Raw genomic sequence first — 24,985 nt, 5'->3', positions numbered from 1 at the left:
GGGCTGATATTCATTTAGGAAAGATGGCAAGAGAGCAGCAGGAAAAGGCCAGCGTGGTTGAGGAGCAGGGTTCAAATCCTGCACTCAGCCACTGAAGGAGCAAGTCACACAGCCTCAAGGGAAGGCAATGCTGCTCTGAAATAAGGCATGCTGCTGGGAACCACTTTAACAATGGGTGGGATCTTATTAGTTGCAGTTTCAGTAGGATTCGAGAATTGTAACTTGTGAATTCCAAGCTGCACTCTATTGGTGTGCCCTTGTGTGCATTTTGTTGTATGTATTATAACATGCATTGTGTGTTGATTGCTCTGTTTTAATCCATTTATTTATTTATTTATTTATTTATTTATAGCACTAGCCGTCCCCTGCCCCGCATTGCTGTGGCCCAGTCTGGTGATCTGGAAAATAAAGTAATGAGAAAGTGTTGGTTTCTAATCTATGTAATATCTTGATGCTTGTGGGAAAACAGTATTTCTTGCTGTTTCTTTGTCAGTGTTGATGTGGCTACTCTGGAACATGCAGCATATCATTGTCCTTCTTTAGGGATCCCTTTCAAATCTATGATACTATATCTGTGTGTGAATCATATATATCTATCTATTTCTATGGCTGGATGGCTCTTTGTCAGGAGGGCTTTGATTATGTTTTCTCGCGTCGTGAAGGGAATTGGATGGCCTTAAGTACTGTCTGTTGGTCATGTGGGTTCTGTGTGGAAAGTTTGCCCCAATTCTATTGTTTGTGGGGTTCAGCATGCTCTTTGATTGTAGGTGAACTATTAATCCCAGTAACTACAACTCCCAAATGCCAAGGTCTATTTCCCCCAAACTCCATCTGTGTCCATATTTGGGCATATGGAATATTCGTGCCAAGTTTGATCCAGATCCATTATTGTTTGAGTCCACAGTGCTCTCTGGATGTAGGTGAACTACAACTCCCAAACTCAAGGTCAATGCCCACTAAACCCTTCAAGTGTTTTCTGTTGGTCAGGGGAGTCCTGTGTGCCAAGTTTGGTTCAATTCCATCATTGGTGGAGTTCAGAATGCTCTTTGATTTTAGGTGAACTATAAATCCCAGCAATTACAACTCCCAAATGACAAACTAAATTTTTTTGAGTGAAGGACATACATTGGGTTGTTAGGCATATGCTGTCCAAATTTGGTGTCAATTCCCCTAGTGGTTTTTGAGTTCTGTTAATCCCACAAACAAGAATTACATTTGTATTTATATAGATTTATATTCCACCCTTCTCACCCCAAAGGGGACTCAGGGTGGAGCACAGCATGTATACGGCAAACATTCAATGCCGGGACAAGAATTCATTATATGCATACATAAACATTAAAAAACATTTGTCTCAATATTAAAATACACTGTTTAAAACTGTCTTGATCATCTGTGTCTAATCTAATTGGCCTGGTAATGTTTCCTATCGCTGCTTTATTGTACTGTTGTATCCCGAGCCACAAGGAGAGGCGGGAAATATTATCATCATCATGTGGATTATAAAAATATTTTGCATCATCATCATGTGGATAATAAAACAACAATAATGACGTGGGCAATTGTATTATTATCATGATCATGTGAAGAATAATATTGTATTATCCAAATAATAATAATAATAATAATAATAATAATAATAATAATAATCCCTTTGGTTTTTGCTTTCCCCCAAACTCTTGGGGTGAGTAGACATAGCAGGATTGAAAAGAAACAATTGGAAAAGCCGACACAATATGAAGCTTTAAAGATCAAACTGCAAAGACTCTGGCACAAGCTAGTCAAAGTGGTCTCAGTGGTGATCGGCACACTGGGTGCAGTGCCTAAAGACCTTGGCCTGCACTTAAACACAATCGGCACTGACAAAATTACTATCTGTCAGCTGCAAAAGGCCACCCTACTCTGATTTGCACACATTACTCTCCAATACACCACACAGTCCTAGACATTTGAGAAGTGTCCGACATGTGATCCAATACAACAGCCAGTATAGTGATCTTGTTTGCTGTGTAGTGTGCACTCATCCTGTTGTGTTTCAAATAATAATAATAATAATAATAAATGATGATGAAAATGATAATATGTATTTTATTACCTATATGATTATATCTGTATTACCAAATAATAATAATAATAATAATAATAATAATAATAATAATGTATTATCATGATCATGTGGGTAATAAAAATACTTATCATCATCATCATTTGTGTAATAAATTATTATTATTATTATTATTATTATTATGTGGATAATACTTATTACTATCATAATGTGAGTAATAAAGTTATTATTATTATTGTCATCAAGTGGGTAATACAATTGTATTTGTTGTTGTTGTGGATGTTGTTGTTGTTGTTATTCCCTGTCATCCTCCCCCAAGATTCCATAAAAAGAGTTTGACTCCACTTTAACTGCCATGGCTCAATGTGATGGGATCCTGGAAGTTGTAATTCCAATAAGGACATTTTTTTTGTCAGCTCTCTATTTGGGGGAGGGTTGGACTAGATGGCCTTTGAGGATCCCTTCCACCTCTATGTTCCCACAACATTCAGATATCCAAACTTTTGTAGTCTGGAAGGTTGGGCAGTCTTTACTCACCCCAAGAGTTTGGGGTAAAAGCAGAAGCCAAAGGGATTTGTGCATGTGTGTGTTGTGTGTGTGTATGTATATGCATCTCTCTCTCTCTCTCTCTCTCTCTCTCTCTCTCTCTCTCTCTCTCTCTCTCTGACCTCGGGTGCAATGTAGTCCGGAGTGCCGCAGAAGGTCTTGGTGGTGACCCCGTCCCAGATGTTCTCCTTGCACATGCCAAAGTCGGCGATCTTGATGTGCCCTTCGGAGTCCAGCATCACGTTGTCCAACTTCAGGTCGCTGCAGGGTTTAAAACACAGAGAGAAGGAGAAGAATATCGTATAAATAGCCATCTATGGCAACTAGCAATTGATACATTTTTAAATGTGTCCTGAGTTCAAATTTCACCAGAAGTCCAGTTAGGCAGATCAGGACCTTTCTGGCAAAGGAATGCAGTCTGACCCCATGCTATAGAATCATGGGATTTGTAGTGTTCCAAAGCTATGACCCTTCTCTTCGTGCGTTTGCACTGTAGAATGAATGCAGTTTGATCCCAATCTATCCACAACTCAATGCAATGGGATCCTGGGATTTGTAGTTTACCAAGATCTTGAGTTTCTTCTGGGTGCATCTATACTGAGTCTTCTTTGGGAGAGACAAAGTGGGTTATAAATAACAACAACAACAACTGCCATGGCTTAATGAGATGGGATCTTGGGATTTGTAGTTTACCAAGCTCTTGAGTTTTCTCTGAGTGCATCAATACTGAATCTCCTTTGGGAGATATAAAGTGGGTTATAAATAGCAGCAGCAGCAGAAACAACAACAAAGCCATGGCTCAATGAGATGGGATCCTGGGATTTGTAGTTTAACAAGGTATTGAGTTTTCTCTGGGTGCATCGAGTTACAGCAGTTTGGCACTGCTGTAACTCCTATGGGATCCTGGGAGTGTCAGCTTTACAAGGCCTTCTCAGTCCAAGTTTGCCTCTGCAAACTACAACTCCCAGGATCCCATAGCATTGAGCCATGGCAGTTAAAGTGGGGCCAAACTGCCCTGATTCTACAATACAGAGGCATCTTGGACTTACATAGGCCTGAGTCCAGGCTATTTGTGAGATTTTAGGTGGAGGAAAATCATCCTAAAATGTTCCCAAATACAGTTGTTTTTGTTTTTTGGGGGTTTTTTTGCCAACTAAATCATAGAATCATAGAATCAAAGAGTTGGAAGAGACCTCATGGGCCATCCAGTCCAACCCCCTGCCAAGAAGCAGGAATATTGCATTCAAATCACCCCTGACAAATGGCCATCCAGCCTCTGCTTAAAAGCTTCCAAAGAAGGAGCCTCCACCACACTCCGGAGCAGAGAGTTCCACTGCTGAACGGCTCTCAGTCAGGAAGTTCTTCCTCGTGTTCAGATGGAATTTCCTCTCTTGTAGTTTGAAGCCATTGTTCCGCGTCCTAGTCTCCAAGGAAGCAGAAAACAAGCTTGCTCCCTCCTCCCTGTGGCTTCCTCTCACATATTTATACATGGCTATCATATCTCCTCTCATATCTGCATCAGTTAGTGATTCGGATTCTGTTTCCTTTGGACTAATTCTGGGTTTTTGCAATGGCTGCTTGAAAGACTCACCGTCAAGACAGATAACAAATCTATCTGCTTGATGTGGGATGTTGGCACTGACATCCCCGAGCCTTTGAAAAAAACCACCACATTACTTTCCGTGTTTTATTTACTTGTTGTTTACTTATTTACTTATTTTATGTTGATGCTGCCTGGAGCGGTGGAAAGGAGCCACTTACCGATAAATTATTCCTTTGCTGTGCAAGAAGAACAACCCAATGGCAATCTCTGCGGCGTAGAACCTGGAATTAAAAGATTTGGGGGAAAGGAGAAAGTAGGCTGATCGGGGGATTCATGACAGCGAGGCACTCCAGGGTCTGATTATAAGGGAAAGGAACCCAAAGGGAGGAAACATGAGGGCTGCCAAGCCATTTCCCCCATGCCTCCTTCCCTGGGGGTCCCTTAAGAGAGACCGGGAAGGGCAGGGGAAGCACTTACACGGCATGGGGCTCCTTGAACCGCCCAACCTGCTGGATCTGGTACATAAGGTCCCCGCCGTTCACATACTCCATCACAAAATACAAGCGATCCTAAAGGAGGGAAGAGAAGAGAGACACACAGACAATTGCAACATTGCAAGGAGATAGTTGTGCAGGTCTGGTTTTGAATGGAAATAACACAACAACAACAACAACAACTTTATTTTTCACCTGCCTCTCCTCATGGCTCAAGGCAGATGACAGAGTAATTAAAATACATAAACATTGTAAAAATACCACAAGTATCATAATCATCTTCATCATCATCATCATCACCACCATCTTATATTCCTGGCTGCCTTGTGCATTCATCCCTTCTTTTTCTTTCCTACTCTTCCCTCACCCCTTTTCCTCTTTCTTCCTTTCTTCTTCCTTCCTTCCTTCCTTCCTTCCTTCCTTCCTTCCTTCCTTCCTTCCTTCCTTCCTTCCTTTCTTTCTCCATCCCATTCTTTCTTCCTTCTCCTTTCCTTTATTTCCCTTCTTCTCTTCTCTTTCCTTCCTCCCCCTTTTTCTTTCTTCTCCCTCCAACCCATCCTTCTTCTTCCCTTCCTTCTCCTTTTCGCCTCTTTCCTTCCTCCCTCCTCTCCCTCCCTTTTTAATTGCCCCTCTCCCTTCCTTCCTTTTCATTCCTTCCCTCCTTTTTCTTTCTTTCCTCTCTCCCTTCTTTCTCCTTTCCTTTCTCCTTCTTTCTTTTCTTTCCCTCATTTTTCCCTCCCTCCCTCCCCGTCTTCTTTCCTTTATTTCCCTTATTCTCTTCTCTTTCCTTCCTCCACCCCTTTTTCTTTCTTCTCCCTCCAACACATCCTTCTTCTTTCCTTCCTTTCTCCTTTTTGCCTCTTTTCTTCCTCCCTCTTCTCCCTACCTTTTTATTTCCCCCTCTCCTTTCCTTCCTTTTCATTCCTTCCCTCCTTTTTCTTTCTTTCCTCTCTCCCTTCTCTCTCCTTTCCTTTCTCCTTTCTTTTCTTTCCCTCATTTTCCCTCCCTCCCTCCCTCCCTCCCCGTCTTCTTTCCTTTATTTCCCTTCTCCTCCTGACAATGATATCCTGCTTTTATCTCTTTGATTGAGACTCAAAACAGTTCACAACATTTTAAAAAATGCTACAAAAGTCTAAGCATTACTTAATGTGACGGAAACGCCACTGCATTGCTTGATGTTGACTTCAATACAAATAAACATAAGAATAATAATTCCAGGTACGTTTTCCTGTACTAAAACTGCAGGTGAGCACAACCAGTTGTGCATTAAACTATCCAAAATGACAGGGAACTTGTCCTTTATTTTCAAATATACATTGTTCTCCAAGATTTGGAGTAGCATCTTTAAGAGGGACAGATCCGATTCTACATGGGTTTTTGCAGACAAACAGGTTAACTTTTGCATGGGCTTTTGTGCATTTTGATTGTAAAGTCTGGCGCCTTCCGTTTCAACAGAACGGTGAGTCCACGACAGGCTTTAACGCAGGCCCTAAAAGAGATCTCCAGGGTCCTATCTCCTTCCCATTGTTAGTATTATCCCTAGGATGCAGAAATTCCATGCAGATGGAGCCAAACTCCCTATGAAAGTTAGGGCAATTGCGTCACCTCTTATATTTGTGTTTCCTGTGTGGAAGGGGACCCGAAGGAGACGCTTAATCCGCTCTCCTTCACTGGGGTCACGGAGCGAAGCTGAACACACCTGGGCCTCCAGTTAATTCTCTCTCTCTCTCCTCTTTGAGATGGGAGATTTTCTTTCCCGGCTGAAAAATGGAAAATCGCAGGCAGCGCTTCTCCAAAACGAGTATGCGTTAATACCCTCCGCTGCACATTTTTACGATTATTGCGTCCTCCGTGCGATTAGCGCTAAGCCACAGGACAGCTAATCCTCTGCCAACACACTTTGCAGGATGGGAAGGAGGCTCCATCGAGCACAAATGCATTCCCCTTGGGACCCCAATGGCTGCTCCATTTGCAAGAAGGCCCCAGTTGCATTCGTTCGGAGCCAGGAATTCAAAAATAATGCAACCTGGCCCTTCAAAAGAGTTCTACCACAGTGCAAGATCTCCATGTTTTGCAAAGGAGACACCCAAGGAACCTGGCACTGATATTTCAGGGTTCTGCAAAGAGCTTCCATGTCAGTGGGGCGGTAGATCCGCTATGGGTTTTAGTACAAACATTATCACTGCTATCCAAGAAAGATAATCTGGCAAAAAAGGCACTTATGTCAGTGTAGCAGTAAATCTGACCTTCTTGGGTGCTCTTCCGTTACAGTTCAGCTCTAAGTATCCTTGTGCTACAACTCCCAAAAGTCCTCCATATTGGATAGGAGCGTATGGGATTTGTAGTACAACAACATACGAGTTTTGTTTTGATTTGTGTGCAATTTTCAGCGAGTGGGTGAGAAAACAATATGATGTAAAACTAAGAGAGTCTGTGGAACTCTCTGCCAAGGGATGCCCTTATGTTGGCTGTAAAAGCTTTCAACAGAGGAGGCCTCTTCTGGTCCTTTCTCCCCTTAAATATCTATAGTTCCCAAGCAGCCCATATCCTTTATGCATCTTTCTCTGTGAAGATGAATTGTAAAGGACAAACACCCAGGATCGCTTTTTTGAAGCCGAGTTTCATTGCCCCGTTGACCTAAATGCTTTTGCTGAGAGGCAGGTTGTGTACCTTCGATAGCGGTGATAATGTTTGGAATAAAACCCAGAGCAGATTCACCATTCCATTGATATAGGAGTCCCCGACAAACCATCCCAATATCTGGGGTCCAATGTCTACCACAATGCATGGGGTTTATTCTATAGAGACACTAATGCCAAAGCTTTAGGTCCCTATATTGGGCCAGAAGGGGCCTCACCATGGTCTGGAAGCAGGAGTGGAGCTGGGTCAGGAAAGGGGGCTTGCCGGCCAGCGCCAGGACCCGCTTCTCCACCATGGTGCACTCCACGTCGTCGTCCTGGATGACCACGTCCTTCTTGAGGATCTTCACGGCATAGAGCTCATCTGTGCCTTTCCTCTCCGAGAGCATTACCTGTAGGAAGAGGGAAAACAGAGGCCCAACAGGTGAGAAGGCTGCAGGTGCCACTTAGAGTGCCTTGAGCCATTCAGGCTTAAAGGGCTCCAGGTTGAACAAAGCCAAAACTAAGCCGCCACTGCACTCAACATCAAGCCTTATGCTTCCTAAGGTGCATAATGGCACCAGTAGTGAAACTCGGCCTGGAGTTGAATGCCTCTCGGCCTCATTTTTGGATGCAAAAATGCTTTTTATGTTGCTCGTTTGGCACATGAATTAAAGTTTGGCTATCCTGCTTGGGTTAGACCTCACCTGGAATAGCAAACCTGTGTCTAGTTCTGGGCAAAACAATGCAAGACAGAGATGGACAAGATGGAAGGTGGCCAGAGAAAGGCCACCAAAATTGTCAAACATTTGGAAACTATGGATTGCTTGGAGAAGCGGCTTATGGAGCTTGATATGTTTCGCTTGGAGAAGAGAACATTAAGAGAAGACACGAGAGCTTTGTTTAACATCTGGAAAAATCCCCCCTTGAGGAACAGGCTCAAGAAGCTAGGACTCAATGGAACAACGGATTCAAATGGCAGGAAAAGAGATTCCACCAAAACATTAGAAGAACAGTCTTGGAGTCTCTTGGCATCTCCTTCTCTGGAGGTTTTGAAACAGAGGCTGGATGGACATCTATCGGGAGGGATTGGGTAGTGTTTTCCTGCCTGTCAGAAGGGGGTTGGACTGGATGGCTTTTGAGAGTCCATTCCAACTATAAGAATCTAGGATTCTATGAATCTTCAAGATGGAAACATTCAAGATGGAATGGATGGTGAAGCATTCTCTGTTTAAGGAGGTCCTTAAACAGAGGCAGGATGGTCATCTGTTGGGAGGGTGTGGATTGTGTATTTCTGCCTGGTATGATGGGGTTGAACTGGATGGCCTTTGGGGGTCCCAATTCTGTGGTTCCATGAAATGGCCCATGAAAGCTCAGAATATGGAGCTGCCATTTGGGGAAATGTTCCTGGGTCCCATTCGGCTGCACATATCTGAGCAAACATGGTGCTCCGTTATTGTGCTCCCACTGCTCCTCTCTTGCAGGGATAACTCCCCTCTGAAGAGCCCACCTGCGGATGGGTTTCTTGACTCCGCTGAGCTGGAGCCAGCCTACTTAATCAAGGCACGCCAACGCCGCCGCCTTGCCAATTAAGACGCTCCACGGCTTCAATCAGCGGGGGATTAATCCTGAAATAAACACGGTGGCCCCCACCTCCGGCTGACTCGCTTTACACTCCAAAAACCAACATATTCAAAAAGTCAACTTGCTCCCCTTATGTTCTCTCTCTCTTTTTGTATTTATTTTATCATAATTCAATAGATTTGTTATACATCGTCTGTTTGACAGCAGACGCATAACATTCGTTACACTCTACCAGACATTAACTTTTGGCATCTACTGATATTTTAATGCTTATACATATTTTCTATTCCTCACCACCGTGTTCCCCTCCCCTTGTGTTCTCACATGGGTCAGAGCCAGGGAGCTCTTGGGAGGGCAAGCACCAATTTATCCCTCAATTTCCGACTCAAATCCTGCCCACAGCAGCCCTTTTCCGTTCTGCCAGGCAAAAGGCACAGCTGCATAAAACCGTTGTTGGCAACAAAAGGGCCAATGGAGACCCTGCTGCTATTGCAGTCTTTGGACAGATCAGAATCTCAATCATCTGGAAATGTTTACAGTTGTTGAAGCAAAAAGTGTCTCCAAATTGACCAGTTTTTATTTCTTTCTATTTATCTTTCTATATGTATGAGCTTTCCAAAAGCTAGGAAACATTTCCGGGTATAGAAGCAAAAGGTGCCTCCAGATCGTCCTTCTTTCTTTCATTCCTTCCTTCCTTTCTCTATCCCTCCCATACTTCCCTTCCTTCCTTCCTTCCTTCCTTCCTTCCTTCCTTCCTTCCTTCCTTTTTTCTTCCTTCCCTACCTCTCTCTGTACATATAAATCTATACTGAAGTTTTCCAAAGACCAGGAAATGTTTTCAGGTGTTGAAGCAAAATGTGTCTCCAAATCTTTCTCTTTCTATCTTTCTCTCTCTCTCTCTCTCCCTTTCCCTCTGTCTGTGTATAGAAATCTATACTGAAGCTTTCCAAAGACCAGGAAATGTTTTCAGGTGTTGAAGCAAAAGGTGCCTCCAGATCTTCTTCCTTCCTTCCTTCCTTCCTTCCTTCCTTCCTTCCTTCCTTCCTTCCTTCCTTTATCCCTCCCTCCCATTCTTCCTTTTCTTTCCTTCTTTCTCTCACTCACTCTAAAACTATAGCTATGATTTTCAAAGACCAGGAAATGTTTCCAGGTGTCAAAACAAAAGGTGTCTCCAAATCTTCCTTTTTCTTTCCATCTTCCTTTCTTTCTCCCTCTCTCCCCCCTCTCTCAGTGCATATAAATCTATATTGAAGCTTACCAAAGACCAAGACAAAATTTCAAGTGTTGAAGCAAATGTTGTCTCCAAATCTTTCTGTTTCTATCTTTCTTTCTATCTATCTTCCTTTCTCCGCCCCCCCTCCCTGTATATAAATCTATATTGAAGCTTTCTAAAGACCAGGAAATGTTTTCAGGTGTTGAAGCAAAAGGTGTCTCCAAATCTCTCTCTTTCAATCTTTCTTCCTTCCTTTCTTCCTCCCTCCCTCCCTCTTTCCCTCCCTCACTCTCTCTTTCAGTGTATCTAAATCTATACTGAAGCTCTCCAAAGTTTTCAGGTGTTGAAGCTATAAGTCTGTCTGTCTGTCTGTCTATCGGTCTATCTATCTATCAAAGCAAAACTGATAAATCTGGGGACACCTTTTGCTGCAACGCTTGGAAGCATTTCTGGATCTAAGACGCTTGGCCCAGTGTCTTGCTGAGAAGTGGTTCTGGATGGCAGCCAGGACAAAGCGAGCCACGTTTGGCAAGGAAGCCACCCATCCGCCTCCATTCTGCTTGCCCCTCAGCAGGCAGCCATGGTTCTGAGATCCACTCTTTTCCTCAGCCCACGCAAGATCCCAGGAATGAGGAGTGGAAAGCAAATTTTCTTGGCTTCCACGGATGCCATGCAAGTTTTCCTTTTGCACCCTGGAGGTTTGCTGCGAGGAAGCGCACACTTTGATTTGCAAATTTGTGTCACTGGCTGGTAAACTATGCATAGAACAATGTGCCTCTTTTAAAATGCAAATGGAAAAAAGAGGCACGTAATTGGAAAAACAGATGCACCAACATGTTGGAAAGTGGGGTTGTTTGTTATTGCTATGTGCCTTCGAGTCAATTTGGAATTAGAGGGGCCTGAAGGCAAATGCCAGGTTGAAGGGATTGCTTTTCGCCAGGTGAGGCTCCAGGGGTTTTGGCTTTGGCTTCCAGGACTAAAATATTCTTGCAGGTGGAAGGAAACCTGCCAGAACCTGGCAGCAGAACCTGGCACTGTTCAGGTTCTCTGCTGAAGTCTGTTCCAAACGATGCTGTTTTTGGAAATAAAATATGGGATCCACAGAGATGGGTGGTCACTTCCATGCCAACGAGGCAGTAAATCTGAATTTTAAAGCAGTTCACCATGGCACCTAACCTATTTTTGAGGGTCCCCATCTTAGAAAAAGTCAAATTAAAACCTAGAATAGATTCAACATCCCCTTCATATGGAGCCTGAAAACAACCCAGAATATTGTCCAAGAAAGGTCTCTAGGAGTGCATCTACACTGTGGAATGAATGTGACACCAGTTTAACTGCCATGGCTCATGGGAGTTGTAATTTTACAAGATTCCTTAAGAGTGCTGGAGCTTCACCAAGCCACTGCATGGAGTCATGGGAATTAGTGGTGCCAAACTGAGTTAATTCTACAGTTTAGATGTACCCTATGTTTCCAGATCCACTTGAGAACTGTTTGCTCATCATTAGTCATATCTGTTGAGTCTCTAGTTTTAAAACCCTCCCTTCTTGGACTGTGTTCACAGCTTCTTTTTGTAGTCTAGGTTTTAAAAGAGTCCATGGGTGTGTCTACATAATAGAATCAACAGATTTTGCCACCACTTTAACCATCATGGCTCAATACTATGGAATCTGGGAGTTTACCATCCTTTGGCAGAAAAGGCAAAAGACCTTGCAAAACTACAAGTCCCAGGGTTCCATAGTACTGAACCATGGCTGTTAAAAGTGATGTCAAATTCCATTAATTCAACAATATAGATTCACTCCGTGCCTGAAAATGACTGGGAAATGTGTTTCTTGAATGCTCAAAATGTCCAGCAGTAGCTGGGACCCAAAGTCTATTGTGAGAAGGCATTTATCTGGGTGGGGGAAGGGTGTAATGCCTCATAGATCAGTGGTTCTCAACCTGTGTGTCCCCGGGTGTTGGACAAGAAAGATTCTGCACTGATGAGATAGGTTCACTTCAGAGTCAATGGAAGTCATACCAAAAATTCACATACAGATTTTTTGCATGGATTTCTACATAGGAAACACAAATTTGCTTTCAGTGCAAAATACTGCTTTCAGTGTCAAAAACTACATGCATTGAATATGTCTAAGATTTCAAAAAGTCTTTATAGTGCGAGAAAAATTGCTAAAATTATGCGCTGCTTTTCTTGTAAAGAAAACCACTGAGCCATTGTATCCAAAGGCGGACATATGCAAAGGCAACGGTAACACTTTTAGGTGAGTGTAAATGGTCTCTTCCGCTTGCCTTTCCGAAGCTGCCTTTGCCCAGTACCATCAGGAAGTTGAAGTCGGAGAGCTTCATGCGGTCGCGGGCGCCATTGTTGTTGTCAAATTTGGAGACGGCGTTCGGGGTCCGCTCCTCCGAGGCCTTTGCTCCGGGGCCAAACCTGGCTCTCTAAAATAAAAGGGGAGATTGCAGAAAAGTGCAATAGGCAATTTAGAGAGGGAAAAATGGGCATGCAAGGACATAAACTTATCTGGTTCCCCCAGACTTCAAAAGTGGCCCTTTGGATTCTGCACTTGTTCTATTTGGGTTGGCTTTTTAATGCTCTTTCCAATGGCAAAAGAATCGCAAAACCACCTCCTGCCTGTGCGGGTCTTAATTTATTGGAGTGCAATTTGTCCGACAGCAGGCATTGCAAAGGCAGATAGCGATCTCACATAATTTATGCCTTTTAATTTCTGGGGGTCGCTGCATTGTCAGAGCCAGCGCTGTGCTCAGCCTGGCATGAAATTCCATTAAGAGGAAAAAATAAGAAGAGGCCGATTGCTCAGCCATGCAGCTGCATCTGCAAAGCAGAAAGGTGGGTTGTCCCCAAAGCCTTCAGTCTTTTATATAAAAATGGCCCAATCACCTGCTTGGACCACATGGACACTCACCTTGACACCCACTGGATGAAGAAGAACCTCAAATATACAGGACCTCATGTTTCTGTCTCACAGGAAATCCCTTCAGTATATGTTCTAATGGACCATATCAATGGAAGAACACATTCTATGTGCATAAAGGATCCATCTTCACATAGATACCCACCCACCTTGACCAGAATTCTTAACCAATGGAGAAGAACCTCAATTGGACATGACCTCACAACTTGACCTCCCAATGGAGGAGAACTTTGTGGCCCAAAGAGATCCTTCTCCAGATGGAAACCCATTCTCACAATTGGTCCACTTTAGCCAATGGAAGGCATGCCATTTGGAGAGATAGCTATCTTCAGTGGAAGTCCTTCTATTGAGGTTCTGGCGGAGCATATATATGGGAAAACATTCACCGTGTGCAGGAAAGCTCCACCTTCACATAGATACCCACCCAGTTTGATTAGGGTTCTTGACCCAATGGAAAGAACCTTAACTGGACAGAATTTTATGACTTGGCCTCCTAATGGAGAAGAGCTTTGTGTGCTCAGAAGGTCCTTCTCCACATGGACACCAATCTTTACGTATTGGTTCACCTTAGCCACTGGATGGAGGACCACCATCTGGGCTCACCCTTTCGAGAGATGACCATCATGGAGAAGAACCTTAAATGGAAAGGACTCTATGACTTGACCTCCTAATGGAGAAGGGCTTTGTCTATCCATCTGACCACTGATCTCCTTTGGTTACTAGATGGAAAATCATCTGGGTTCACCCTTTCGAGAGATGACCATCTTGTGTTGGCCATCAAGGAGACTTGGTGAGCCCCATACATTTCCACTGGACCCTTCTCATGTCTGGATACTGGATATCAGGAGGCAACCCATGCTGGTTCTCAACTCCCTCCCCTTATTACTAGTTATGAGGACCCCCATGTTGGCCATGGAAAGGATGATCCTTTGGCTCACCTCAAACTTCTGTCGGAGCTCTTCATTGCCTTCTTCGCCTTCTGGAGGGACAGGGACATTGAAGTACTCGCCTTCTTCCTGGCTCAAGAGCTTAAACCTGGAGTCAAGGGGGAGAAGTCAAGGGGCACAAGGGGATCTTAGTCAGACAATACACTTTAAAGAGATGATGACAGGAGTCAATCAGCAGGCACACTTTGTACCACATCAAGATGCCCCTCGCTTCTCTGAACAGGGCCCAAGTTGCCAATGGATCTGAACCAAACATGGCACACATGTTCAACATGACTAACCGAAAATACTAGAGGGGTTTGGTGGGGAATTGACCCAGGATGATGGGAGTTGTAGTTCACCCACATCCAGAGAGCACTGTGAACTCAACTGAAAAATGGATCTGGACCAGACATGGCAGGCATACTCTACATTACCAACTGAAAATACTGGAGGTATTTTGTGGGGAATTGACCCAGGATGATGAGGGTTGTCGTAGACTCACATTCAGAGAGCACTGTGAACCTAACTGACAATGGATCTGGACCAAACTTAGCAGGCATGCCCAACATAATCAACGCAAAAGTTGAAAGCCACCCTGAGTCCCCTTTGGGGTGAGAAGGATGGGATATAAATGCCGTAAATAAATAAATAAATAAATAAATAAATAATCGGCATTAAATACTGGTGGGATTTGGAAGGAACTGACCAAGAATTATGAGTGTTGTAGTTCACCATGTTCAGAGAGCACTGATGATGGATCCAGACCAAACATGTCACATATACTCAACATTACCAACAGAAAAAACTGGAGGGGTTTGGTAGGTAACTGACCCAGGATGATGGGAGTTGTCATTTACCCACATCCAGAGAGCACTGTGAACCCAACTGACAATGGATCTGGGCCAAACTTGGCAGACATACTCAACATAATCAACATTAAATGCTGGTGGGATTTTTCTTTGGGGGGGGGGGGGGCAGGATGATGGGAGTTGGAGTTCACCCACATGCTGATGACAGATCCAGACCAAAATGGCAGACATACCCAACATGACCAACAGAAAATACTGGAGGGGTTTAATGGGGAAGGGACTGACCCAGAATGATGGGAGTTGTAGTTCACCCACAAAGAGCCCTATGATTCCCACAGGAGATGGATCTGAACTAAACTTGGGCCACATATTCCTCATGACCAACTTTAAATATTGTTCAGGTTTAGGGGGAGATAACTGACACAGGATGATGGGAGCTGTAGTACACCTACATTGGAAGAGCCATGTGAATTTGGCAGAACCAAAATAAAACAACAAATAATCCCAGTTGTTTATATGAAACTGTCATTGGGAGGAAAGGCAGCGGTGCCTTTAGCCTCAGGCGAAAGCTCCAGTTCTGTCAATGGGAGCTGCTGATCCATGGCAGGGATGTGATGATGGCAAAGGAACAAACGAAGCCTCAATTTGCATAATTTGGGATGGAAACAGGGAGTGGGGTCGCTTTCTGGCTTCCTCTGCCTCCCAATGCAGTCCAATCCGTTTGCTCCGCTCTTGCTCTCTGGAGATGAAAGTGCCTTCCCTCCTCCCCAAAGAGTGTGCTTCAGCCCAATGCTCTGACAAGGAAAATTACTTAGATCTCCACTTAACTGAGTTCTTTATTTAAAAAAAAACATGCAGTGAGGAACTGTTTACCATATTTTACACGCCACTTAATGGGCTGTAATGTCCCCAGCAGAGCAGAGAAGGAAGGAAGGCAGCGCTTGTTTCCATTTGGGGAGGAAAGGGGACGGTTTAGTCCTTTGTTTCAATAGGGTTTTCCATTACCCGTGGAAACATATAACTTTTGCATTGGAGCAGTCCTTGGGTGCATCTGCACTGCAGAACAAAGCCAGTTTGATGCCACTTCGACAGCCCTGGCTCAATGCTAGGGATGCTGGGAGTTACAAGGCCTTGGGACTCCTCTAACTATCATGTTGGAATGCTATGAGCAACTATATTTCTACAAGGTCTTGAGTCTTCTACCAAACTACAACTCCCAAGAGTCTGCAGCATTGAGCTTTGGCAGTTCAAGTGAGGTCAAACTGCATCCGGTCTACAACGTAGATGCACCCAATAGAACTGTCTTTCTTTCAACCTCGTCTGCCATCTTTGTTTTGGAACGCAAGAACAGTCTGCACAAGCTTGTAGTCCTCATTAAGGACTGAGATAGGCAGATGAGTGAGTTCTGGCTGTGATAAGCCCTTCCTCATTGGCCACTCTGTCACTCTGTTCTCTACTCCGATCCACACTTATTTCTATACAAAGTATCTGAGTATATAGCAAGCCCAGTTCTCCATTTGTGTTCTCCTCCTGTGAGCCTGGAGAGAGGCAAGATGTCTGCTGTTAATTAGTTACTTATATAATTAGTCCTGATTTTATCTTTTTATGTAGTTAAGAAGTCTTTGGAGTAAACAGGTCTAAGCAAGAAGGGAAGGTACTATCACCAGGGGCTTTGAGGGAAGGGGCAGCATTTGTTTCTCTGGTTGCCTCTGCTCAGTTCCTATGGACTCACTCCTGGCAGAACCGAGGCCCTGACTCTGCAGCTCAAGGCCAGCAACAACACCTGCTTGCCCCAGAGGCTGGAGCATAAAAAGAACCATGCCTGCAGGGGCTCAGGTCTAAGCAAGAAGGGAAGGTACCATCACCAGGGGCTTTGAGGGAAGGGGAAGCGTTTCTTTCCCTTGCTGCCTCTGGCTCAGCTTCTAGAGACTCACTCAGCTTCTGGGCTCTATCTTGACTGGCCTCCATTTCAGCATCCTTGGGTCAGCACAGAGATACCAACATTTGTTTTTTCCAGCCATGGCCCTTGATTCACCTGAGCCCTCTCTTGAGTGAACACTGCCACTCCGGTTTGGCATCTCATTCTTCCGCTGATGGAACATCTGATCTGTTAAAACTATTTTAATATGTTTATTGCATTTATATGTTTTAAATGCTTTATAGTTTAATATGTATTGCACCACCAGACATCCACTGGGAAGTAGCAGCCAATAGTGAAAGGACCAAGGCAGTGACATCTCCAGCTAATCCCTTGTTTGGGTATCAGCCAGCACATCAACGACTTAAATCAAGAAATAGTTTTCTAAGATCTACAGAGACACTCGCTGGAACACCTCAGCAAGCAAGAGTCCAAAAGTGGCAGGCTCAAACCCAGAACCTCAACCAATGGCTGATACCAAATGAGAGACTCCCCTGGGCACACAGAAGACTGGGCGACTTGGAAGGCGCTGAACAGACTGCGCTCTGGCACCACAAGATGCAGAGCCAACCTTAAGAAATGGGGCTACAAAGTGGAATCCTCGACATGCGAGTGTGGAGAAGAGCAAACCACAGACCACCTGCTGCAATGCAACCTGAGCCCTGCTACATGCACAATGGAGAACCTTCTTGCGGCAATACCAGAGGCACTCCAAGTGGCCAGACACTGGTCAAAGGACATTTAATCAACTACCAAGCTTGCAAACTTTGTGTTTTGTCTGTTTGTTTGTTTTGTTCTGTTAGAAATGTAATACAATTTTCTGGTTGCCCCTGACACGACAAATAAATAAATAAATATTTAATATGTTATTTTATTTGTTGTTGCACTTATTGCATTTATATGTTTTAATTGTTTTATAATTTGATATGTTATATTTATTATTTGTTGTATGATGCGGCATTGAATGTTGCCATAATCTGTAAGCTGCTCTGAGTCCCCTTTGGGGTTGAGAAGAGCGGGCTATAAATACAGTAAATAAGTAAATAAATAATAAAGTCTTTTCTAACGTTATACATCACAATCCTCTCTGGCTCCCTTACCAGCCGTCCACTCCAGCCTTTTGCAGCTCTGAAATCCCAAAGGAGAGAGACCCCATGAAGTCATTCCTGCTGGTCAGATCCCAGTCCCAGATCTCCACCGACAAACGACGGTCCTTGTCTGACTCTTTCAGCTGGCTGCAGGAAGGAAGGAAAGGGATAATGGAGAAAAGAAGGGAGAGGTTGTTGAGCAGCGGCATTGTTGGTTTTTATGGCAGGAGCAGCGTGAAAACCTCCCTGCACTTCACTTGGGCATTTGATCCATCAATGGCTCCAGAAGGAAGGAAGCGAGGCACTTTTGCGACTGATGCCCCATGGCTTGACAGCCTTGTTGTCACTGTTTGAAACATATAGCTTTGAAAGTGGAAGGAAAAAGGAAGAGGGGCTGACCAAGGGCAAGATGGATGGATGGCATCCTTGAAGTGACTGGACCGACCTTGAAGGAGCTGGGGGTGGTGACGGCCGACAGGGAGCTCTGGCGTGGGCTGGTCCATGAGGTCACAAAGAGTCGGAGACGACTGAACGAATGAACAACAATAACAGCTTTGATCAACAGAAACTGCAAAACATTCATTCGCAGCTTTGGAAGGAGAAAGAGAGAGATGAAACCAAGGCTAAAAGACAAAGAACCTCAACCTGCTACTTACTTTGATCCATTTAGTGCTTCTGCACAGTGAACGGATAGCAAATGATACACCTATACATTGCAAAAATGCATCAATCCTCCAAGGGAAGAGAAATTGTGGAAATCATATCCAACACTTTCCAGCTCTGAAAAGGGATTTCTGAAGAGGTGGCAGTGCCAAAAGAGTAGTAGTAGTAGTAGTAGTAGTAGTAGTTGCTGCTGTTATGGAGCTGTCTTCATAGACATGTCAGCAGCATATGATACTGTAAATCATCACATCCTCCTGAGAAAAATGTATAATATCACAAAGGACTACCACCTCATCTGCTTCATAGGAAATCTGCTACAAAACAGGAGCTTTTTTGTTGAGTTCTAGGGTCAGAGAAGTAGATGGCAAAAACAGAAGAACAGCCTGCCTCAGGGAAGCATGCTTGCTCCATCAATGTTTAACATTTACACAAATGACCAGCAACTGGAAGAAGAGACAGAGAGTTTCATCTATGCTGATGATCATGCCATCACTTCTCAAGCAGGGAGCTTTGAAATGGTTAAACAGAAGCTCTCCAAAGCTTACTGCCTATTACAGGAAAAACCAGCTGATTCCTAATCCTGAGTTATAAATCTCTGCTAACTGTGACCAAGACTCTGCAGTGTTGGTTAAACCGGAGCTAACTGCTTGCCTTTTAGACAGTCCATCTCACTGTGCAGCTGAAGGAGAACATAAGAAGAGGAATTCCCGTGACTACCTAGCACGGCTGTTTTGTGTGTTTACTTTTCCTCAGGCAACATGAATTGTGTCTTTCTTGCCTGGTGGAAGGAGATTGGACTGGATGGCCTTTAGGAGTCCCTTTCAACTATAGGAATCATCTATCAAGACCTGGAGTTTCCATCCTTACCTTTAGATGAAAGATCCAGAGTGGAAGCTATGGAAGTGCCCTCAACCCAATATTGTCATATAGGAGGGAAAGGAAGCAAGGCAAGAGCCCTGTCCATACTCACAACTTAAAGGTCTCATTCCACTCAGGGTTCAAGGAGCATTTGATGGTCTTGGTCTTCTGCTTGCTCTCGCTCTTGGGGTCTGGGATGAGCTTGAGCTTGACATAGGGGTCCGACAAGCCGTTGGGGTCCATGGGGACAAGGTTTCTCGCATCTCGTACTGGAAAAAGAGAGAGAAATACGCAAAGTCCTTCCCTTGTTTGCAGGTTGAAATCCCAACAGAGATGCCTTTTTAAATAGGTTGGACTAAATGGCTCTTGGAGGTCCCTTTCAACCTTATTTATTTATTTATTTATTTATAGCAGGGGTCGGGAACCTTCGGCCCTCCAGGTGTGGTGGACTTCAACTCCCACAATTCCTTGAGGCTCGGCATTCGCCCCAAAGGCTTACCTTGGCCCAACGAGGTTTGCTTGGCTCTTTTTCATGGAGGACGGGCAGCAAAGGGGGAGAGACGAGCGTAACGTAGCTGTGCAGATGGCGAGGAAGGATGCGGAGCCCACAGACTGGCCTCGGAGGGAGAGAGCGGGCGGAAACCCCTGCGGGCAATGCGCCTCCTCGCCGCTTCGGCCTTTAGCAACCGCCCCTGCTAAGGGCCGAAGCGGCGAGGAGGCGCGTTGCCCGCAGGGGTTTCCGCCCACTCTCTCCCTCCGAGGCCAGTCTGTGGGCTCCGCATCCTTCCTTGCCATCTGCACAGCTACGTTACGCTCGTCTCTCCCCCTTTGCTGCCCGTCCTCCATGAAAAAGAGCCAAACAAACCTCGTTGGGCCAAGGTAAGCCTTTGGGGCGAATGCCGAGCCTCAAGGAATTGTGGGAGTTGAAGTCCACCACACCTGGAGGGCCGAAGGTTCCCCATGCCTGATTTATAGTATTTATATTCCACCCTTCTCAACCTGCAGGGGACTCAGGGTGGATCACAATGCACATATACATGGCAAACATTCAATGCCATAGACACACAACATATATAGTCATACACACAGAGGCTAATTAACTTTCCAGCTTCATGACGAGTTTTTTGAATTCTGGCCACTGGGGGAGCTGTCGCTTCACCATCCACTTGTGACACCGATGGAGTACTTCCTCATTCTTTTGCATAGTGCTGAATAGTTTTATGGCATTGTAAATTACTTAAATTAGCTTCCCCGCATAAGCTGTACCTAAATTTCGTACTTGACAGATGCAACTGTCTTTAAGGCTGCAAAGGTCGACAGCAAGCTAGACAAATGGTCAGAAGCTTACTCTGACCCAGGCTGGCTTATGTACCAGCAGGAACACATTCCCTTCTCCCAAAGGAGATTCCATGATTGAGGATGGCTTTTTTAAAATAGTGAATGCAATTGCTTTGTATGTGGTACATGTTTTAATGTGCATTTAATTTCAATTTTAATTTTTAACTTAAGTGTATTCTGTTTGTTGTCCAAATCCATTGAACAGTTGCCATATGTAAAGCTGCCTTGAGTCCCCTTCGGGGTAGATAAAGGTGGGATACAAATAGAGTAAGTAAATAAATATAAATTCCAGAATGAAAAGCACTGGTTTAAAACAGGATACCTATTTCCTTTTTAACCCCCATTTAACGAGCAATTTTGGGAGGTTTTAATGCATTTGGGAGACATCTCTGCAACCCTTTCTCCCATCATAAAGTAATTAATATCAACACAAACCAAATATGATGGAATTAGTAGGGAGTCGGGATTGATAAATAGATAAACACTGCAGAGCTGAAGTTGCTGTTTGCATTGATAGAGAAAGAGTTACATATGGTTTTTAACTCTGAATAAGTTTCAATTGATTTTAACTGCAAATTTTTAAATACTGTATATATAATTCTGTTTTAATGGTTGCATATTTGTATATTTGAAATTGTATGCTTATGCTTTTATGTTAAGCTGCTTTGAGTCTCCTTATGGAGCGATAGATATAACAATAATCTATACACACAATAAAAGTGAAAATATATGTGTGTGTACATGGCTGGGGAGCCCACTTTCATAGACAGGCTCCCACTTTCACAAACTTCTATGATTCCCACCTATGAGGAGCCACCAATAACATTGCAGGTTATAGCAAGCACCGTGACCATGTACAAGAGCCTTGCCAGTGTCCTCCACAAACACATGACTGCCCACCACCCAAGTGAAGACTTTCATACGGGGACAATGTCATCCTAGATTGGATGTATTTCCTCCACCACAAACATCTCAGTCTTTCTGACTCTCAATTGGTGTGGAATTTGCATGCTACTGCCGACTGCCTCTTCCATAACCCTTTCCTACTCTAATCTATGGCACACAGCAAACAGAAGAATTGATCAGCAACTGAACATACTGGAGAGGTTTGGAGGCCTGACTCAACATGATGGAAGTTGTAGTTCACCCTGCATCAAGATACAGCACTGTGACCCCCACCAACAATGGACCTGGACCATATTTGGCATACTGAATCCTCATGGACAATGAAAAATACTGGAGATGTTTGGGGGGAATTGACTTTGATTTATAGGAGTTGTAGTTCACCTACATCCAGAGAAAAGGTCCAGGTCCAAACAACGATGGATCTGGACCAAATGTGGCATGCATCCCCAATATGCCCAAATATGGAATACTAATGGGTTTTAAGGGGAATTGCCCTTGACATTTGGATGTTGTAGCTACTGGGATTTAAAGTTCACCTGCAATCAAAGACCACTTTGAATCCCACCAAAGATGGATCTGGATGTAACTTGGCACACAAAACCCCCATGACCGCCAAAAATAATGGAGAGCTTTGGGGGGAATTCACCTTGATTTGCACCCAGAGAGTACCATGATCTCAAACGACTATGCACACATGCCTGATATGCCCAAATTTGAATACTGGAAGGGGTTGGGAGGGATTGACCTTGATTTTGGGAGTTGTAGTTCACCTACAACCGGAGAAACTGTGAACCACCACCGATGACAGATCTGGACCAAACTTGGCACACAGAACCCCCATGAACAACTGAACCTACTGGAGGGGTTTAAGGGGACTGACTCACCATGGTGGGAGCTGTAGTTTATCCTGCACCCAGAGAACATACTGAACCCCACCAATTATGCATCTAGAGCAGGGGTCCTCAAACTAAGGCCCGGGGGCTGGATACGGCCCTCCAAGGTCATTTACCCGGCCCTCACTCAGGGTCAACCTAAATCTCAAAACGACTTAAAAGCACACAACAACAATAATAATCCTATCTCATTAGCCAAAAGCAGGCCCACACTTCCCATTGAAATACTAATAAGCTTATATTTATTAAAATTGTTCTTAATTTTAATTATTGTATTGTTTTAAAGTGTTTTTTTCTCTCTACAAATAAGATATATGTCATGTGTGTAGGAATTCATTAATTTTTTTTTCAAATTATAATCCGGCCCTCCAACAGTTTGAGGGACTGTGACCTGGCCCTCTGTTTAAAAAGTTTGTGGACCCCTGATCTGGAGCAAACTTGCCCAACATGACAAACTTTAAGTATTGATGGAGTTTGAGGGAGTTAACCTGGCATAATGTGAGTTGTAGCTCACCCACAACTTTATGCATTTTGTAAAATATAAACAAAATGACTTTTTCAAATAACCCGGGCAACACCGGGTACCCAAGCTAGTAATAACAATAACTAGAGAATACAGAATGAATGCAGTCTGCCATGGATTAATAGGGTGGAATCCTGGGAGTTATAGTTTGGGAAGTGCCGCAACTCTCAGGCCTTGTAAAACTATGACCCCCAGGATCCCATACCATTAAGGCAGCGGCAGCAAAAGTGGCTGCAGAAACTCGATCAATTCTGCAGTGTAGATGCAACCACAGATTGCATGAAAAGCAGCGCCCCTTAGTGACCAATCTGTGTAAGGGACTTCACAGCGCAATCATGCCAATGACGGAGTCTGCTTTTTATGCGCCAGTTTGCAGGTGCGGCATTTGCAATTGACGTTGTTTCTTTGCTTTGCAACAAAGGACGCAAACCAGGCAAAAGCTGGCAAACCTGCAAGGATTGAAGCCAAGATCCTTTTTTATTTCCTTTTGGAAGAGATCTTTTTTTGGATGTTGTATTGCCATAATTTCTGACAACGACTGGATCTCAGACCAAACACCTGCAAAAAAAACAATGGAACAGCCCCATATACTCATAGGCACACAGCTCCTTCTATGGGCCACGGGTGGCATTGCAGGGCAATGTGCTCCAATGCAAACAGTGGGCTTTCAAGGTCACTTCTGTTTAAAGGAGGGGCAAAGGGAGCCTAGGATACTAAAATCTAAAAATATAATATAGTATAATATAATATAGTTTTAGATTTAGATTTTAAGATTTTAGTATCCTAAGCCCCCTTCCCCCCCCCTTTAAACAGAAGTCACCTTGAAAGCCCACTGTTTCTGCATTGGAGCACATTGCCCTGCAATGCCACCCTTGGCCCATAGAAGGAGCTGTGTGCCTTTGAGGATATGGGGCTGTTCGATTGTTTATTTTTTGGATGCATATTTGTATGACATCGACTTGTTGATTTTATATATATGAGCCGCTCTGAGTCCCTTTGGGGTGAGAAGGGCGGGGTATAAATATGGTGTGCATACACACACACACACACACACAATAAAAGAACAATCAATCAGACTTCCAAAAAAGGCCCATCTTTCCAGCATCTTGATTTATCTAGTTCCATAATGAATGCAGGTGTTATGAAGACTTCAAATGTAATTAATTAATTGTATAAAAACCATTTGCAGTTAGAAAGAGGGGAAAAAGGAAAGCTCCCAACAAGATATATTTGCTGAGCAAGCTTCCATTTTAATTAATTTAAAAATAATTAATAATATTAATTCTAATAATAAAAAAAATTAAAAACTTAATTCCAATTAAAAGGAGGAACAGAAGAAATGTGGACAAAGCTATTTCACTTTCATGGGGGCCCTATGCAAGTTGGAAGGGATGGCTATACATCCCTATAATTGAGAAGGGGTGGTATGTAAATGATTCTCCCAAATGTTCCTCTGTTATACGAGCAGGCAATAAATATAGTCGTTGCTGTTGTTACCTATGACGGTGAGGACGTCGTTCTCGATGTCAGCCTTGATGTGTATCCGGCCCCGACGCTCGGTGTGGTCTGTCCCACAGAGGCTGGGGACATTCATCACGCAGCGCTTGTGCACATTCATCATGCAGGCTGGAAAAAGAAAGGAAGGGGCCATAAGGGAAGCACCTTTCCACTGGATTAACATGCACCTGGATCTGTGAAACCAATAGAGCATCTGGAGCAGCCTATGGGGCCTTTCCAACATGGGCCAGGCCCCCTGGCTCATGCACCAAGAAACAGGTTGCAAAGTGTGACCCCCGGTCTGCAAACATTGCCTCCCCATTTTTCCAAACTTGTCACATTTGTTGTAGTTCTCGCAGTGGCCTGTAGATGTCGCCCTAAGACTGGTTTATAGGCCGGATCTGGTGCTTTGCTCTCCTTTCGTGCAAAACAGGAGAGGCAATTGAATCAATTGCAAGAAATTGGCATCTTTCCTTTCCAGGAAGAAGAGTTAAAATCAAGGGAAAAGAATCATTTCTTCCCTTTGCACGAAACAGGGGACGAGAGTTAAAAAATAAAGGGTAAAG

General features: G+C 44.0%; 1 protein-coding gene across 2 annotated transcripts in view; it reads right to left on the bottom strand.

Moving 5' to 3' along the window:
• PRKCB (protein kinase C beta) overlaps positions 1 to 24,985 on the bottom strand; it is a 107,527-nt gene that overhangs the window by 23,117 nt on the left and 59,425 nt on the right. For both annotated transcript variants that reach the window (XM_060786462.2, XM_060786461.2), the window contains exons 5-13: positions 24,420 to 24,548; positions 19,375 to 19,531; positions 17,754 to 17,888; positions 13,936 to 14,032; positions 12,354 to 12,503; positions 7,506 to 7,679; positions 4,632 to 4,723; positions 4,373 to 4,435; positions 2,734 to 2,872 (exon numbers count right to left, since the gene is read on the bottom strand). In XM_060786462.2, coding sequence (XP_060642445.1) covers positions 2,734 to 2,872; positions 4,373 to 4,435; positions 4,632 to 4,723; positions 7,506 to 7,679; positions 12,354 to 12,503; positions 13,936 to 14,032; positions 17,754 to 17,888; positions 19,375 to 19,531; positions 24,420 to 24,548 — 1,136 coding nt within the window. The remainder of the gene's footprint in view (positions 1 to 2,733; positions 2,873 to 4,372; positions 4,436 to 4,631; positions 4,724 to 7,505; positions 7,680 to 12,353; positions 12,504 to 13,935; positions 14,033 to 17,753; positions 17,889 to 19,374; positions 19,532 to 24,419; positions 24,549 to 24,985) is intronic.

The sequence above is a fragment of the Anolis sagrei genome, chromosome X (genome assembly GCF_037176765.1).
Source record: "Anolis sagrei isolate rAnoSag1 chromosome X, rAnoSag1.mat, whole genome shotgun sequence".
Lineage (NCBI taxonomy): Eukaryota > Metazoa > Chordata > Lepidosauria > Squamata > Dactyloidae > Anolis > Anolis sagrei.
Note: the sequence above shows the minus strand (reverse complement) of the source record. Positions and strands in the feature narration are given on the sequence as shown.